At 42.7% G+C, this 19,077-nt stretch overlaps 1 protein-coding gene across 5 annotated transcripts in view; it reads left to right on the top strand.

Annotated features, from left to right (window-relative positions):
- The window catches only part of ERG (ETS transcription factor ERG), a 360,355-nt gene that overhangs the window by 330,552 nt on the left and 10,726 nt on the right, over nucleotides 1-19,077 (top strand). For 4 of the 5 annotated variants that reach the window (XM_088443146.1, XM_088443147.1, XM_088443144.1 and 1 more), the window contains 3 exons: nucleotides 7,741-7,892; nucleotides 15,382-15,585; nucleotides 18,115-18,195. In XM_088443146.1, coding sequence (XP_088299272.1) covers nucleotides 7,741-7,892; nucleotides 15,382-15,585; nucleotides 18,115-18,195 — 437 coding nt within the window. The remainder of the gene's footprint in view (nucleotides 1-7,740; nucleotides 7,893-15,381; nucleotides 15,586-18,114; nucleotides 18,196-19,077) is intronic. The other variant, XM_088443148.1, reaches the window with a different exon arrangement.

Here is a 19,077-nt window from a genome sequence, read left to right on the forward strand (position 1 = left end):
GAATCAGAAATATTGATGGTTGCTAACCATCGGTTTCCAATGTCCATCCTTAATCCCCCCCAGCCCTCCCCACTTGGCTGCCTCCAATTCACTGTACTGCCTACCTCTTCCCGGAGGGAACAGCCGAAAAGTCAACAAGTATGAAATTCACTCTGCATTTGTGCAAAAGGTGATAATACACAGTGGCGTCCCTACCTCATTAGACGCCCGGTGCGGGGAGTATTCATGGGTGGGTTTGTAGTAGCCGCGCACCGACAAGCAGTGGGCGTGGTCTTGTGGGATGGGTGTGGTCTCACAGAAGGGGCGTGGCCTCTCTGCCCCAACCCCATTTCTGGCACACCAGGGGTGCCGGAGGTTTGGGCTGCCCCCGGGGACCAGCCTGTCTGAAGTGCCGGCTCCCTCACTGTGGGCCTGATTCAGACCCGGTCGCAAGCGCCGAGCACTCGCAACCAGGTTGATGTTTGCCCACTGGGCATGCGCACGACGGAGCCGGCTCCGTCGTGCGCATGCGCGAGACCCGGCTAGCGATGGGTGCTCCGTCGCTCCGGGTCTCGCACCAAAGGGGATGAGCTGTCGATGGTAATTGACAGCTCGCCCCGTTTGGTAGGCTTCGCCGGGGGTGTGACTTCTCAAACGGAGGCGTTCCCAAGCGAACGCCTGCCATTTGTGGGCGGCCCCACTGACATTACCATTGATGTCAGTGGGAGAGCTTCCGGCTCTATTAGAGCCAGAAGCTCTCTGGGGCTTGCGGCAGACGAGACCCTACCACAAGGATCTCGTCGCAAGCCCGATGGTGTTGACCATCGCGACCATCAACCTGGCTGCTCACTATAGGCCGATCCAAAAAAAAAAAACGCCCTGATTCAGAGCGAGCGCTCCTTCAGAACGTACGTCTCTGAATCAGGCCCTGTGTCAGGAGCTGAGTGTTGCATGTAATGCTACAGGCAGCACCCGGCTCCTGTCCCTCGGCGAGTGACACCCAGGTGTGGCCCGCACCCCACTGAATATACACATATGTCCCAACTCACAACTGACTCTAACAACACCTTATAGTTAAAGAGGCAAAGGGGGAGAAAATGCAGGTGAAGCACAGAAAGGACAGTAAGGGCGGCTCATGCAGACCAGCAGCCATATGCATATACGCCTGTTTCTACTGGGCAGATGTATGTACACACTGAGGGTGATGACTTTTCATACCCTAAACGCGTAAGATACAAAGGCTGGTGCATCTGGGGATGAGTACGGCTCTGTGTATATGTGGAAGTACACCAGTCTTGTGTGCACCTTTATGGGAAGCAATTTATGCTCATTTTGCTACCAATCCTGCATTAGCCGCTTTGTGTTTTATCCAGTTAATGAGCTTGGGACAGGTGTGTGAGAAAGTTTGTACAGTATTACATAGTGCTCAGTGCAATGTGTATGTGCCTATAAAAAAAAAAAAAGTTCTTAGACTCTCTCCAATCAGGAAAGAATATAACGTACAGTAAGCTGTGCGCCGGGGTCACAGGTTCATGGACACAATTAAAAGGAAAACTAAGATAAAGTAGCCCAGGAGCTGACACAGAACCTTTGCATATATCATGCTTTGCTATGTTATACTTTGCATATATCATGCTTTGCTATGTTATACTCTCTCCTGGGCAGTATGTTATACTCTCTCCTGGGCAGTATGTTATACTCTCTCCTGGGCAGTATGTTATACTCTCTCCTGGGCAGTATGTTATACTCTCTCAGGGGCAGTATGTTATACTCTCTCCTGGGCAGTATGTTATACTCTCTCCTGGGCAGTATGTTATACTCTCTCCTGGGCAGTATGTTATACTCTCTCCTGGGCAGTATGTTATACTCTCTCAGGGGCAGTATGTTATACTCTCTCCTGGGCAGTATGTTATACTCTCTCCTGGGCAGTATGTTATACTCTCTCAGGGGCAGTATTTTATACTCTCTCCTGGGCAGTATGTTATACTCTCTCCCAGGCAGTATGTTATACTCTCTCAGGGGCAGTATGTTATACTCTCTCAGGGGCAGTATTTTATACTCTCTCCTGGGCAGTATGTTATACTCTCTCCTGGGCAGTATGTTATACTCTCTCAGGGGCAGTATGTTATACTCTCTCCTGGGCAGTATGTTATACTCTCTCAGGGGCAGTATGTTATACTCTCTCAGGGGCAGTATTTTATACTCTCTCAGGGGCACTATGTTATACTCTCTCAGGGGCAGTATGTTATACTCTCTCAGGGGCAATATGTTATAATCTCTCAGGGGCAGTATGTTATACTCTCTGAGGGGCAATATGTCATACTCTCTGAGGGGCAGTATGTTATACTCTCTCCTGGGCAGTATGTTATACTCTCTCAGGGGCAGTATGTTATACTCTCTCAGGGGCAGTATGTTATACTCTCTCAGGGGCAGTATGTTATACTCTATCCTTGGCAATATGTTATACTCTCTCAGGGGCAGTATGTTATACTCTCTCAGGGGCAGTATGTTATACTCCCTCAGGGGCAGTATGTTATACTATCTCAGGAACCGTATGTTATACTCTTTCCTGGGCAGTATGTTATACTCTTTCAGGGACAGTATATCATACTCTGTCCCGGGCAGTATGTTATACTCTCTCCTGGGCAGTATGTTATACTCTGTCCCGGGCAGTATGTTATACTCTCTCTTGGGCAGTATGTTACACTCTCTCCCGGGCAGTAAGTTATACTCTCTCCCGGGCAATATGTTACACTCTCTCCTGGGCAATTTGTTACACTTTCTCCTGGGCAGTATGTTATACCCTCTCCCAGGCAGTATGTTACACTCGCTCCCGGGCAGTGTGTTATACTCTCTCCTAGGCAGTATATTATATTCTCTCCCAGGCAGTCAGTTATACTCTCCCCCGGGCAGTAAGTTATTCTCTCTCCCAGGCAGAATGTTATACTTACTCAGGGACAGTATGTTATACACTCTCCCCTGGGCAGTATGTTATACTCTCTCCTGGGCAGTGTGTTATACTCTCTCCTAGGCAGTATATTATATTCTCTCCCAGGCAGTCGGTTATACTCTCTCCAGGCCAGTATGTTATACACTCTCCCCCGGGCAGTAAGTTATTCTCTCTCCCAGGCAGTATGTTATACTTACTCAGGGACAGTATGTTATACTCTCTCCATCAGTGATTGTTCCACCACTGTCTTCGCACCCCGGCTAAACAGAATATACATAGAGAAGCACAAATGATGCTTCACAGCACATGCACAGGACGCCATGGTATTATGGACCACATGGCCTTCCCAGACATATGCTGAGGGTCTCAGTGATATAATGTTCCCCACCTGGTCTATGTGTAGCAGTTCAGGGATGATCCACTTTTATCTAATGATTGCCAGTGGTTCACCTTATTTTACTTTCAGTGACGGTGATCTTGAGTAAAGCAGCCCATACACGGTGCGATTTTTTTTGCACAATGTGAACGATTTCGATCAATCGTAACGATCAATCATGCACATTGTGTGTTGATTCTATATGTTTACGATGCCGATGCGCATCCCCGCAGTTGGATCGTAGATCTTACTGCAAGACCTTAAGTCTTATTGTATGATCGTAACGATCACTCGTAAACCATTTGACCACATCATATGGAGAATTTCAAGGGAAGAATTTCAAGGGCAATCGTACAACACATCTTACCAACACAAAATCGCACTGCATATGGCCGGCATAAGAGGGAAAAAAGTAGGTGTGTGCAGTGAACCGGTCGGCTGATTGGATGGCAGTGCTATCCAACCAGGTGTCACATTCACTGAATACGCCTCTTGTCCCTGATTGTTAGAAGGTCCACTGGTCCAACCCTCTTTAGTTAAAATCTGGAGTCCTCTCACTTTCTTACCAAGATAGAAAAGAGAATAGTAATTGCTGGGGTGTCAATAAGGGAGAATATACTAGAGTATACTGAACTTTAATTGGAAAAGCATCACCATTCAGAATCCTAACAATCAAACAACATACCACAATAATAGATGTAAATATTGAGTTTGTAACAGATGCAAAGGGATACCTGGCAAAGGCAGGGAGTTTTTCACAGGAGCAAATTTCATATTTCATAAAATTCCCCTAAAAATTCATTCATAATAACCCTGTTCAATGCCAACATCTCTTTTAAAGATCTACTATCATAATAAAGAACAATGGGCCTGATTCAGAGCCGCTCGTAAGCGGCCGCTCGTTCGCTCCGAGCGATGTTTGCCCAACTGCGCATGCGTACGGATCATTATACGCATGCGCGAACCAGTCAGTGTGGTCGAAATTCATGTGCTCGCAAAATAGCGAATGCCTGATAATTTGAGTGACAGAAAGAGGCGTATGTGGGTGGTAACAGGGGAAGGTGCTTGAAAACGGGGAGTGGAGATCCGATCGCAGGCGTGCTTAAAGGTCAAAACGGGCGTTTTATGGGTGTGCATAATTAATACAGCAGCGTCATTGACCACGTCACTGGGTTATTTTATAGCCAGAACTGCTCGCAAAATTGTGGTAGCAAAAACCAACCATAAAAATAGCGAGCAGCTCATACCCTGGTCGATTTACTCGATTAATCTAATAAATAGCGGACATGACGTAAGATGCGAGCGGCCAGGGGGCGTAGTTTCCCGAAAAACGACCGCAAGTTTTGTTCGCTCGTTCAGACCTAGAGGCGTGAACAGACCGCAAAGAGCGAACGGTTCATTTGAATAGCCACCCCTATTTTCTGGACGAGCGAGCGCTAATTGCGTCCGGCTCTGAATCAGGCCCAATGTTTCCTTCAAGCTCAATGCTCCATAAACCAAAAGGTTAAGATTATAAATCTGCTCAACACTGAGAAACAGCTGCATGGAGCAGAAGAGCACGTTATATACTGTATTGTACAATGCTCTCTGTACTGTAATGATATGGTTATTAGAAGTTACCAGGAAGTTCTGTGACCATATAAAAGAGCAGTCAGCAGGTTAGATGCTGATATACTGAACAGGTCACAGGCATTTAAGTGGACTTCTAGTATCCATGAGTATGATCACTCCTTATAATATACACTTTCCTAAAGGTCAATGAAGTGATGACATCAGAACTAATGAATTATACGCCATGACACCTGAACTCAGCTTTTTTACATGTTATTTACAATTGTATCACTTGTGTATTATATGTATTGACTTCACTTGGGCAGAGCTGGTTTATGGGCCAAACATTATCCTTTCCAGATAATCCTGGTCAGATAAAACTTTGTCTTTGATAATTTTCAGATCCACTTTTGAAAATACATACCTAGGGTTGTGGTAGCAGTACAATCCCATACCATTATGTACTGCTCTGTTATACCATGTGCTACAAGGTCCATTGTGTACTGCTCTGTTATACCATGTGCTACAAGGTCCATTGTGTACTGCTCTGTTATACCATGTGCTACAAGGTCCATTGTATACTGCTCTGTTATACCATGTGCTACAAGGTCCATTGTGTACTGCTCTGTTATACCATGTGCTACAAGGTCCATTGTATACTGCTCTGTTATACCATGTGCTACAAGGTCAATTGTGTACTGCTCTGTGTTGCAATGTGCTACCCTTGTCACTATGTACTGAGATACCATGTGTTATCTCATACCACTGTGTACTATTCCGTGATACCATGTACTATCCTGTGCCATTGTGTACTGCTCTGTGATACCATGTACTTATCCTGTACCACTGTGTGCTGTTCTGTGATACCATGTGCTATCCTGTGCCATTGAGAAATGCTCTGTGATACCATGTACTTATCCTGTGGCACTGTGCACTTCTCTGTGAAACCATGTACTATCCTGTCCCATTATGTTTTGCTCTGTGATACCATGTGTTATTCTGTGCCATTGTGTACTGCCCTGTGATACCATGTACTTATCTTGTGCCACTGTGCTCTGTGATGACACATACTATCCCAGGCCACCGTATACTGCTCTGTGATACCATATACTTATCCTGTGCCACTGTGCACTTCTCTGTGATGACACATACTATCCCAGGCCACTGTATACTGCCCTGTGATACCATGTACTTATCTTGTGCCACTGTGCACTTCTCTGTGATGACACATACTATCCCGTGCCACTGTATACTGCCCTGTGATACCATGTACTTATCTTGTGCCACTGTGCTCTGTGATGACACATACTATCCCAGGCCACCGTATACTGCTCTGTGATACCATGTACTTATCCTGTGCCACTGTGCACTTCTCTGTGATGACACATACTATCCCATGCCACTGTATACTGCCCTGTGATACCATGTACTTATCTTGTGCCACTGTGCACTTCTCTGTGATGACACATACTATCCCAGGCCACTGTATACTGCTCTGTGATACCATGTACTTATCCTGTGCCACTGTGCACTTCTCTGTGATGACACATACTATCCCAGGCCACTGTATACTGCCCTGTGATACCATGTACTTATCTTGTGCCACTGTGCACTTCTCTGTGATGACACATACTATCCCAGGCCACTGTATACTGCTCTGTGATTCCATATACTTATCCTGTGCCACTGTGCACTTCTCTGTGATGACACATACTATCCCAGGCCACTGTATACTGCTCTGTGATACCATGTACTTATCCTGTGCCACTGTGCACTTCTCTGTGATGACACATACTATCCCGTGCCACTGTATACTGCCCTGTGATACCATGTACTTATCTTGTGCCACTGTGCACTTCTCTGTGATGACACATACTATCCCAGGCCACTGTATACTGCTCTGTGATACCATGTACTTATCCTGTGCCACTGTGCACTTCTCTGTGATGACACATACTATCCCAGGCCACTGTATACTGCTCTGTGATACCATGTACTTATCCTGTGCCACTGTGCACTTCTCTGTGATGACACATACTATCCCAGGCCACTGTATACTGCCCTGTGATACCATATACTTATCCTGTGCCACTGTGCCCTTCTCTGTGATGACACATACTATCCCGTGGCACCGTATACTGCTCTGTGATACCATGTACTTATCCTGTGCCACTGTGCACTTCTCTGTGATGACACATACTATCCCGTGCCACTGTATACTGCCCTATGATACCATATACTTATCCTGTGCCACTGTGCACTTCTCTGTGATGACACATACTATCCCAGGCCACTGTATACTGCCCTGTGATACCATGTACTTATCTTGTGCCACTGTGCACTTCTCTGTGATGACACATACTATCCTGTGGCACCGTATACTGCCCTGTGATACCATATACTTATCCTGTGCCACTGTGCCCTTCTCTGTGATGACACATACTATCCCGTGGCACCGTATACTGCTCTGTGATACCATGTACTTATCTTGTGCCACTGTGCACTTCTCTGTGATGACACATACTATCCCGTGGCACCGTATACTGCCCTGTGATACCATGTACTTATCTTGTGCCACTGTGCACTTCTCTGTGATGACACATACTATCCCGTGGCACCGTATACTGCTCTGTGATACCATGTACTTATCCTGTGCCACTGTGCACTTCTCTGTGATGACACATACTATCCCGTGGCACCGTATACTGCTCTGTGATACCATGTACTTATCCTGTGCCACTGTGCACTTCTCTGTGATAACACATACTATCCCAGGCCACTGTATACTGCTCTGTGATACTTCAGAGAAAGTGGGATGCAGGAATGCCTTGTTGCTAAATAGCTTGTGTATATTCATTATTTATAAATCTTTGTCCTCCTTTAGGAATTCCCCGGATGACTGCAGCATCGCCAAAGGGGGCAAGATGAGCAGTGGATCAGAGAATATTGGAATGAATTACAGCAGCTACATAGAAGAAAAACACATCCCACCCCCCAATATGACAACCAATGAACGAAGAGTAATTGTGCCAGCCGGTAAGACATCTCAGAAGTGCTGGTAGATACAGTATGGAGTGGTTTGGGGCACACGTATTGCTTTCCTCCCATCGTATAGCCAGCTTAGCTTGCAGCCCACCAGCGTTCTGAAACTATCTGGAATGGAGCCAGCACTTTGTCCCGCTTTTATGCTCAAGCCGGATTTCTGGACAGCTCTGTGATATTTTAATACTACTCATGCTCCATAGCGGAACATACGTAGCTTCGAATAACTATGGCCAATTCTGGGACTTATTATTATTATTATCATTTATTTATATGGCGCCACAAATGTTCCGCAGCGCCTTACAGAGTACATAGACAAGCGACTTACAGAACAATACACTACAGGACCAGGACATGGATAATATACATTGCTACATTAGCGACCATAACATCCAGATAAGCAACAGAGCATAAGCAGCCAAGTGTTAGGTGCCCTAGTGGTGAGTAAGAAGTAGATGAAACTAAAGTAGGGAGAAGTACAAGAGGGTAGAGGGCCCTGCTCGTAGGAGCTTACATTTCCCCTTGCAGCTGAACAAGTGCAACTGGGCAGACACTGGGCATGGGCACGTAGGATGAGTATTTAGAGGGTAGGTCATGGCCATGTGTATGCAGAGATCCATCTAATTTCAATAAGGTCTCTTGTGCCAGGGCCGCAGAGAGCTGAACGGGCCTCGGGTACTGGGGTGTGTGGGCAAATCGGTTAGGTGTGGCTACACCCCCCCTTCTGAAATAAATAATAATAAAATCTTATGTGCTGTGCTGCAAAGCAGCTGATCCGGGCCCCCCGCCGGGCCCCACCAACAAGCCCCTCCCCCTTGAGGTCCCTGCTTTCATCAGTTATAGGGCTGGTACTACAAATGCACTCTGATAGTGATGAGAGTTACTTGCACATGTGCATGGAGAGGGGCAGTGCAGCTGTGCAGCTGACTGGATGCAGGAGAAGATCCATTGCAGTGCGCCCCATTTGCATTTAGCTTTATTTTTATTTTTTAAATACCAACTGAGCTATTTTTCTTGCCTTTATAGTTCTTGAATGTCATACTCACAATATAAGGATGTTGCATTTACCTAGTATGGGGGAATTCAAATAGCCGCTCTAATTTACTGCAGCTAATTGATCCCCCGGGGGCTATTCAATTAGCCACAAATCCGGCAGTCACCAGGGTTTTTTCTTTCACCTGCCTGACGCAGGGCGAACAAAAAACCTGATAACCAGCTCAGTTATCGTGATAGCGGCGGGAAAACACATAGGTCATGACCTTTTCACGGATTCTATGTGTCTTCGTGCGATTAGAGATCATTTTTTGCACAAAAAAAACGGGCTGTAATTGAATTGCGTGAAATTAAAATTACAAAAAAGTCCAAATTCTAATTGAATTCCCCCCTTAATGTGATTTCAATATATATCCAAGAGGTACCTGTAACTGGCTGAGCTGTCCAATGCCTTGTTGTCATGGACGGTCAGTTCCTTCTTTATATAACGCTCCCCTATGACCTTTAATTTTCCTAAAAGAAAAAAAATGGCTCGTTGCATTAAGGTAAATAAAAGCAGACAAAGAGGCCTGCATTGGCACAAAATCTGGAGTAAAGGCTTGTGTAACACTCCGGTTTATTATACACAGCTGTAACACATTTTTCTTTAGTCTGAGAATTGATTTCCAACATCACATCTTGACAGCAATAATAGCGAATTGTAAAAGCTATAACCCAACAAGTTTTGCATCACTAAATAGAAAGTATTAGAAGTAAGTTCTGACCAACTTAAATTTCCACCATCACTTTGTACCATGATAACTCCGACCCGTTCAGTTGCTGAGCAACAGCAAATTGCCCGAGCGATTTTATTATTCCCAAGGCTGGGTGCACACCTGAACGATATCGTGGCAATTTGGCCAAATCGGAACGTCAAATCGGGCATATCGTGCAGTGTGGCACGCTCCCGCGGTCGCATGTGATTTTGTGTGATTGGCCACACTGCAATCACACGATGTCGCATGTGAGGCTGTACATATTAATGAAGGATGGAACAGTGGGCCTGATTCAGAGTTGGGAATAGAGAGAGAGAGATAGCACTTAACTGTGTACAATAGGTGTAAATATATTAAAAAAAATTTGCATGTAGGGTAAATACTGGTTTCTTTTACATGTAGCCCACAAATACTGCACAGCTTTATTATTACTCTACAATTTAGATTTCAGTTTTGACGCCTCCCTCCCAACTCTAAATCTCCCTGCACAGTATAAATCTGCCCCACCTGCAGTGCAGCATGGTCTCACCAAGGTGATCAGTTGAGAGAGATTTTTCACTCTGGGGGAGATGCGGTAAAACCCCCAAAAATGCAGTTGTCGGGGGTTTTACCACATTCCCTGTATGTATTAAGCAGCAGAATGCTCTGCATTCTGCTGCTTCGCGTTGCTAGGTAACACCACCTTCAGGTGGTATTACCCAATAGAAGCCTATGGGCTTCTTAGCGCGACGCTCGGGGCTGGGAGGGATCCGGACGGATCCCTCCCATGAGCCCCCGCGGGCCGCGTCCTTCTACGCATGCCCCCTCGGCCCGGCAGCATCGCAAAGGACAGCTCTCATAGAGAGAGCTGTTCTTTGCGATATTCTTGGTACATACCGCGGTAATTAACCGCGGTATGTACACGAAGTCGGGGGGGATGTACCGCATCGGCGATGTCGCCGATGATACATCTCCCCCTCTATTCCCAAATCTGAATCAGGCCCAGTGATCGTTCCGTCGTTCATTCAATTTTTTAAGTGTGTACCGGCAATCGATGTCCAGGGTGAAGGCAAATTGTCCTGAACATCAGCACAATTGCTGGTCGTTTAGGTGTGTACCCACCCTAAGCCTCTCCTCCCCACCAGACACCCCTTGCTGAGTTCAGACACTTTTCCTAATCAGAAACAAAAATAAGAAGTACGCTTTCAGTTAAACAATCTCGCCGTGCAGGCAATATTGATCTCAGAAACTTTGTAAACATATATTTTATAAAAATTATTATATTTGTACAGTATGTTCAGTTGCTCTACAGACACTTTGGTAGGAAGAATTTATCCTAAATATACATTACCGCCTGCTGGAATTCTATTTGGCTAAATTGTTTGTATAACATAGTAGGGCCAGCAAGAGTTCTATTAATTAAGATAAAATGTAATTGTATGTCAAGAAGTGAATGATTCCAACATTACTACATACCATTGTGAACGTGATTACTCTTGGTGGTTTCCAACGTGTTGGAGATATTTATTTTTTGTTAATGAACACAGGACATTTTGTGTTCTAGAAGCACTGGGCGCAGCTAGGCAGCTGTCTGACATCCAGGTGTTGTACAATTCCGCTGCCTAGACTTTGCTTGCTCAGCAAAGGACAGGATCACCAGCACAGCCAAGTGCATATTTTCCTGGATTGCTAATTGTCCAGATTGACTTTAAAAGTCTATAAACTATGTAAATACATATAACTAATCATTTCAAGGCTGCAAAATAAATATTATGAACTTTGGCAGCTCGGAAGTTATCCCAAACTGAAAATAGCATTTGCAGTCGCAAGAGCTTTTAGTCATATGATAACATTTATATTTATATTTATCTTAGCACCATTAACGTAATTACACAATATATTAACACTATAAATGCTCATTTAAAAAGATGGTAAAAGTGATCGCATTTGCTTTACAAAAAAACTAGATCACAAACTTGTTTTCACTAGATTGTTTTCCAGTAAACCGGGCTTAGGTAACCTATTGTCCTTCAGCTATTGCCAGTATAATCTCCAGCTTTTTGCTTACGGGTTTTCTACAATACATTGGCCAAGACCAGTTGAAGACTATCTAGCTGTGAACAGACTACACATCCCAGTATGAACGAGCAGTATCTGATTGGCTGTTCTAGCACAGAGCTACTGCTTGTGCCATGCTCAGTGTGCAATTTTGACATATATAACTTATTGCAGTATTATGCTTGGTACAATCCTGTTTTAAGATTTCACAAAACATGGTAACATAGTGAAGTGGTTTGCTATGTGTGAGGGGATCAGTATGATTTACCACCACACGCATGTCCAGCGGTTCAAGTCCCGACGCCGGAAGACCAGCACCATTTAAGATCCTGACAGCAGCTAAGGTAAGTACTAACCTAACCCCGCCCCTAACCCTCCCTTAGGGTTGCCTAACCCTAACCTCCCCCCCAAGTGCCTAACCCTAACCCCCCTCTAGGTGCCTAACCCTACCCCCCCCCCCCTTTGGGGGTGCCTTCCTCTTGCCTAACCCTAACCCTCCCGGGGAGGTGCCTAATCCTAAGTCCTCCCCGGGAGCCCCTAATGACAGGCGTCATTGGACCCTTGCCGGGATTAGACAGTCAGGATGCCGACGGTCGGCATTTAGAGCGTCTGCATCCCGACTACATACCTGTGTGTGTCCCCACCTCTATTAGTATATTTATCCATGAAGAGCTCATAGGGGCCAATTTATCTAACAGTCCAGAAAAGACAGATTTTCTGTCTCTGCTCACTGTGGCGACAGGAAATCTTTTGGGAGTTTTTCAAAACTAAAGCACCAGGGAGGAATGTGCAATCCTCAGCTACCCTACGGTACTGGCCAGCAGCATAGATTTACTGCATTGCTGGCCAGTCAGGGCCCATCTGAGCATGCACCCTGCACCAGAACATACTGACATACTAAGAAAATAAGAGTATGATTGTGGTTCACCACTTCCAAGTGTTCAGATGATTAAGAAGACCTTTCTCAGTAGCTGCAATGCTGTGTACCACATTTGTTATAGGCAATTCTGAAAAGATGAGAGCATACAGCAGGAAAAGAGCCAGTCCTTGATAAATTTACGCTAAATCACGTCCCAATGCTTTGCCATCATGTCCTGCAGATAATGATAAATTTTGGGATCTTCTGCTAAATCTCTTGAAGGAAAGTAATAATAATAACAACCAGAAGGTTATATATATATATATATATATATATATAATATATATATATATAATATATATCAAAAAATATATACTGTATACTGTATATATATATATATATATATATATATATATACAGTATACAGTATATATTTTTTGAAGCAAATTTTAATGTTGTCTACAACTTACAGTATGTAGCAGCTGAAAGGTGTCATGAATTGATAACTTGACATAAACCATGGACACTCCTCTACCAACCTGCTAATAATAGGGACCTCTGGGCCTGATTCAGACCCGATCGCAAGTGCTGAGCGCCCGCAACTGGGTCGATGGTGGCCCACAGCGCATGCGCACTACAGAGCCGGCTCCATCGTGCGCATGCACGAGACCCGGCTAGCGACGGGTAATCCGTAGCTCCGGGTCTCGCACCAAAGGGGGCGAGCTGTCGATGTTGAATGACACCTCGCCCCCTTTGGTGGGTGGACCGGGGGAGTGGCTGCCCAAATGGAGGCGTTCCCATATGAACGCCTGCTGTTTGGGGGCGGCCCCACTGACATCACAAGTGACGTCAGTGGAGAGTTTCCGGCTCTGTTAGAGCCGAAATCTCTCTGGGGCTTGCGGCCACGAGACCCTACCACAAGGGTCTCATCGCAAGCCCGATGGTCGCGATGGTTGACCATCGCGATCATCAACCTGGCCGCTTGCTATAGCTGTGGGTGGTCACCCACAGCTATGCGAGCGGCCAGGAGGCCGCACAAAAAAAAAATCTGCCTTGATTCAGAGCAAGCACTCTTTCAGAGCGTCCAGCTCTGAATCAGGGCCTCTGTGCCTAATTCAGACCCGCTCGCGAGCGCTGAGCGCTCACAAGCGGGTCGATGTTGGCCCAGTGCGCATGCGCACAAGGGACCCGGCTCCGTCGTGCGCATGCGCGAGACCCAGATAGAGACGGGCAAGCTGTCGCTATGGGTCTCGCTACAAAGGGGGCGTGCTGTCGATGTTGAGTGACAGCACCCCCCCTTTTGGTGGGCGTGCCGGGGGGCGTGGCTGCCCAGACAGAGGCGTTCCCATGGTAACACCCACCGTCTGGGGCCGGCCCCACTGACATCACAAGTGATGTCAGTGGGAGTGCTTTCGGCTCTGATAGAGCCAAAAGCACTCCAGGGCTTGCGGCAACGAGACCCTACCACAAGGGTCTCGTCGCAAGCCCGATGGTCGCGATGGTCTGGACCATCACGACCATCTTCCTGGCCGCTCGCTATAGCTGTGGGTGGTCACCCACAGCTATACGAGCGGCCAGGAGGCCGCTGTAAAAATTCAGAAGAACGGCCCTGATTCAGAGCGAGCGCTCTGTCAGAGCATCCGGCTCTGAATCAGGGCCTCTGTGCCATGGGAATTCTGTCATTTCGTCTATCTATTGTTTTATAACCTAGATTCCAGGTGAACTTGGAATTAAAAGAGTAATAGAAAGAGGTTCCCATTAATTGAAGCAAAGGGAGGGGACTACAGTCTGAGCAAACTGGATGTTATATGGGGGTCCCAGTTGTCATAGGCTGCCCGCAGAGAATCGGTTATATTGTCAACCGGCTCCATAACCAGTACAATTAGGTGTACACCGTCCGTCACTGCTCTAGATAATAAGCATGTTGGTGTTTTAGTTTAACCTTACAAATGTCATAAGAAATGACAGTAATATACAATGGCTGGCAGGTTTGCTACCAGACAATTAGGGGAACAAATCTGTAAGTGCTGGTCATTAATCTATAGAGAAATCCTGAACTAAGAAAACAACAACAACATATGTTTCTGTAACAGGACGTCCTGAAGGAAATCAGCAAGAATGAGACTTCCTCTGTAGATTTTCAAAGTAGAGAATGGAGATTCTCTCTTCATATTGAAAAGCATTGAACAAAGGTCCATTGTCTTTAAATGTTGCCACATTTATACTAAATACCATTTTATTTTGTTCACTTGCATTTTAGGAATGTTTTACTCGGGTGTGAGCTCATAATGTATTTACTTCTCTTACTCAATATTATCCATGTTTAAGCATTTTAGAACTAACCTTCACCCAAATAATTCATTATAAGATTTATGTAGCTTTAAAGGGTATAACTAACATGAACAATGTACAGATGTGTCCAACTGCATCTTTGGTGCATGTGCACCCGCAAGCGGATACGCGCACTGCATTCGCAACCGCGATTCCATAGGATTGCATGGTGCGATCACAGTGTGCGCGCCATAGCGAACCGTAGCGTAGGCTGCTGCGGGCAAGGGTGTAAGAGGACACATCTGTAAAGGTCACAAAGCCAACTTATAGTAAATCAGGGGAAAAGAACATTTGTAGCGCTAGACCAACCTGTAGCCAATTAGAGAATTAGAACAGTCCCAAAGTTAGAACAACTTAAATCCTAGTGCAGCATTCACAGTTCTAGATTTCCCTCAGCCAATCAGAACATAGCAGCATGTCTCTATGCAAAATCAAGTTTATACATTAAAATTTTTAAAGCTTTGTGTCCTAATTATTGGTGTTATTACTATATTTTATTCCATTTTAGACCCTACCTTGTGGAGCACAGATCATGTACGACAATGGCTGGAATGGGCAATTAAAGAATATGGACTGCCAGATGTTGATGTGATGCTTTTCCAAAATATTGATGGGAAAGAGCTATGCAAAATGACCAAAGAGGATTTCCACCGGCTAACCCCAAGCTACAATGCAGATATCCTTCTCTCACATCTTCACTACCTCAGAGAAAGTAAGTCAGTAACTTATTGTAACGCATTTTTCTTATCATTATATATTTGCTTTGTTACTTTATTTTTATAATAAAACAGAATTTTATTTTATAATATATGTGTATATTTCTGAAATCATTGTATTCTAGATAGTTTATGTTGTCTTTAGATATTGCTGTCATTTTGTACAACAAAATGGGGCTTTCATATCTAACATTATTTAATACCATATTATAGTATTTATTTACCTTTAAATGGTTGAGGATCTGCATACATAAATCAATGCATATACCAAAGCCTGATTAAACAGCTAACATTTGATGAAAATATGTAACAATATGCTTTACTTACAGAATCAAAACAGTGAATATGATCTATTGCAATAAGACACAGCACTATTTTTGTGAATATAGAATTCAGCTTTGGAACAAAAAATTTTTGAACAGAGGTCACAGAAGGTTTTTTTTTAGATTTAAAATTCAGATTACACCTGATTGTAGCATTACATCCAGAAAGGCCATGTGTGAAATAGCGGTAATGAACTTGCTGATTATTATGTGGTGGTAAATCCCAAAAGTATGCCTTACATTTTGTAAATAATCTAATATATATCAATAATGATATGATAGGTAAGAAATAACATGTAATTATGTATTTATTGCTTTAAAAGTAAAAGATAATTCATTATTACAAATATTAAAAACTAATTATAACTAAATAACAATTTAAGACTTTTAACTAAAATTACCTACACCTTGAGGATCATTTATTTAATACTATATTACTCAGTAAAAACAATAAAATACATAAAAAAGTACTAATTATATTCAGTGAACAAATAATTAGGTCTAAATTGTACTATATATTTATTATCATCAATGTTAACAGTAGTAACAATAGTATTATTAATAGTAGTAGTAATAATACTTGTATTAAATATTAATCATAGCTGTATTATTAATTTTAAAAATAAACTTTTTTGCTGGATAATGTGCTGCGCCGCTGCTCTGGGTGGGGTTGTTCTACCTCCCTTTTGTATACACATATTAAGTGCTCAATCATTATAGATAAGCTGCAGACTGTTATTGCCAAATGGGCAATTGATTTTCCTACCACACCTCTCCAAACCATACTCACTGCCTTTACACGCCTCAATAAAACTCTAATTTTGCCTCCCATGAGGAAATGCATGAGAAGCTACTAAACCATGCTTATATCACTCCTAAATTACATTGTTTGGTGGGTGTATTGTCTGACTATAATTGTTTTAAATGTCAGACACCCGAGTTGGACCCTTGTTCACAAATATATTAAGGATATCCTGGGCATCTCTTTTGCTATCTCCTCTGAATGGGCCTTTTGGGACATCTCACTGACTCCCCGACAGGTTAGACTTTCCGTGGACCACTGAATTTTATTGGCCAAAATTGCTGCGGCAGGAAAGAAAACAGTTCTTTCCAAATGGGTCTACTCAGACATTTTGAACCTAACTTTGTTAATGCCATGAATTTCCTACTTATTCTATATGGATTGACTTGAAATGTCGATTAATAAAGAAAAAAGAGTGGATAATTTTTTTGCAGTATGGCTGCCGTATGTACATACTTTACCTTCACATGTGAAGTGAACCCTCCGCAAAGCTGTTGTGTTAACATCATGGTACAATTTAGAAATGCTTTCCTTGGGCTGTCCCCCATTCTAAATTATTTGCTCTTCATCTCTCCAAATATATCTTCTTTTAAACCATATATGCTCCTACATGATTTGTCAAGTTGCGTGCAACTCTCTCACTCTTTTTGTTTGTTTATTTTGTCACATATGTGAATGTAATTATTTTTTTAGATTAAGTACTGCTGGAAATACGTTTATTTTTCGTTATATAAAAGTAATATGAGGTTCTCCAATAAAATATTTTTGAAAAAAAAACTTTTATTATTAATATTAATGATAATAATAATAAAATAGTATTAATAATAACATTATTAATAATAATCATACAGAGAGAGTAGAGATTGACATTGTAGTTATCCTAATACAATATTGAGAATAGCAATTTTAAAGAGCAAATCATTTATTAGATCATCCAAATCTCATAATACTTTTTGGATGTCTATGTAATATAATATGGAGTCAATCCAATTAGGAGCAAAGGCGCAAATCGTCGAAGGAATGACATAGAAATTCCTGCAATAGCATTGCAATTCACCTCCTTGTGGCACGATCTCACTCTGGACTTGCACTTATTTACTTGCAGCCCTATGGGACTGTGAGCAGAATTGTGCGAGTCCGGAGGTAAAGTAAGTGCGGCATACAGCGGCACTTACTCGCAGGGGCAAAAACATTGCCCCTAAATGGATTGACCCCTTTGAATCTTCCAACACTGTTCTTTCAAAATAAGGAACTAATAATTTATGATAACATGATAATCTCCAAAATTTTGCATTAAAAAATCCTAAAAATAAATTATTGAATTTTCAAACTTCTAGCTGACCTTTAAGACCTCTCAATTTTATTTTTTCAATTTGGTGTTGCTTTGTTTTGTTTTGTAGCTCCTCTTCCACATTTGACTTCAGATGATGTTGATAAGGCCTTACAAAACTCGCCACGATTAATGCATGCTAGAAACACAGGTAATAAAGGCACCATTGCCAGTTCTGTGAGTCTGTTGGATTAAAACAAAATTTATATTGTTACATTTTTCTGTTACAATTTTATTTGTTATTTAAACTAAGTTAGCACTCAAAATTTTTCATGAATTTTTGTCAAATTTTGAGTACAAAATGCTTAATTATCAAAAGGTATATTAAAATATTTTATTCAAATGTTTTATTTAATTGCCCAATTTAGTGTGTCATAAAATAATCTAATCATTTTAACAATAAATATATCTGATTATTCTCACTGTCTGTTAAAATTGAACACCAATTGCTCTTGTGTGATTATTTTTTTCTTTTTCATTTTAATATAAATAAAATTACTTATTAAGTACTGTATTAATGTTACTGAAAGTGAAATAGATATATCTGGGATAATTTGTCCTTTTTCATAGCAGAGAAATTCATAGGAAACCTGTCACACCAGAACATATGGAGCACAATATGTACTGTACTTTGTGATTACACCTTTTTTTTTTTTAAATAGCAACTTTAATTTTCTTCACCTCCAAATATGCCTATTAGGAACTCATAAATATCTTAAATATCTCACAACATTATGGGGACATTGGCATTCCTTTTTGTTAAAGTTATTTAACTTTACATTTTGATATTTTATATACAGTGGTTGAACTTAATAATGTGTTTCTGCAAATAAATTAAAGTAATGGGTAGCTCACAGTTACCACCACATTCATCATTTTAAGTTTTAAGCATAGCTGCTAAAACAGAGGCTTCGAAAAATGTGCACTATCCAGAAAAAAAATCTTGTTTCTACTGAACATATGCATGGACATTCTGCTATATTATTCCACCTAATCTTCATGTAAAGCCCCTATTCTCCCATTTGTTTCCAGC

The sequence above is a fragment of the Taudactylus pleione genome, unplaced genomic scaffold, assembly GCF_031769625.1.
Source record: "Taudactylus pleione unplaced genomic scaffold, aTauple2 ptg000327l, whole genome shotgun sequence".
Lineage (NCBI taxonomy): Eukaryota > Metazoa > Chordata > Amphibia > Anura > Myobatrachidae > Taudactylus > Taudactylus pleione.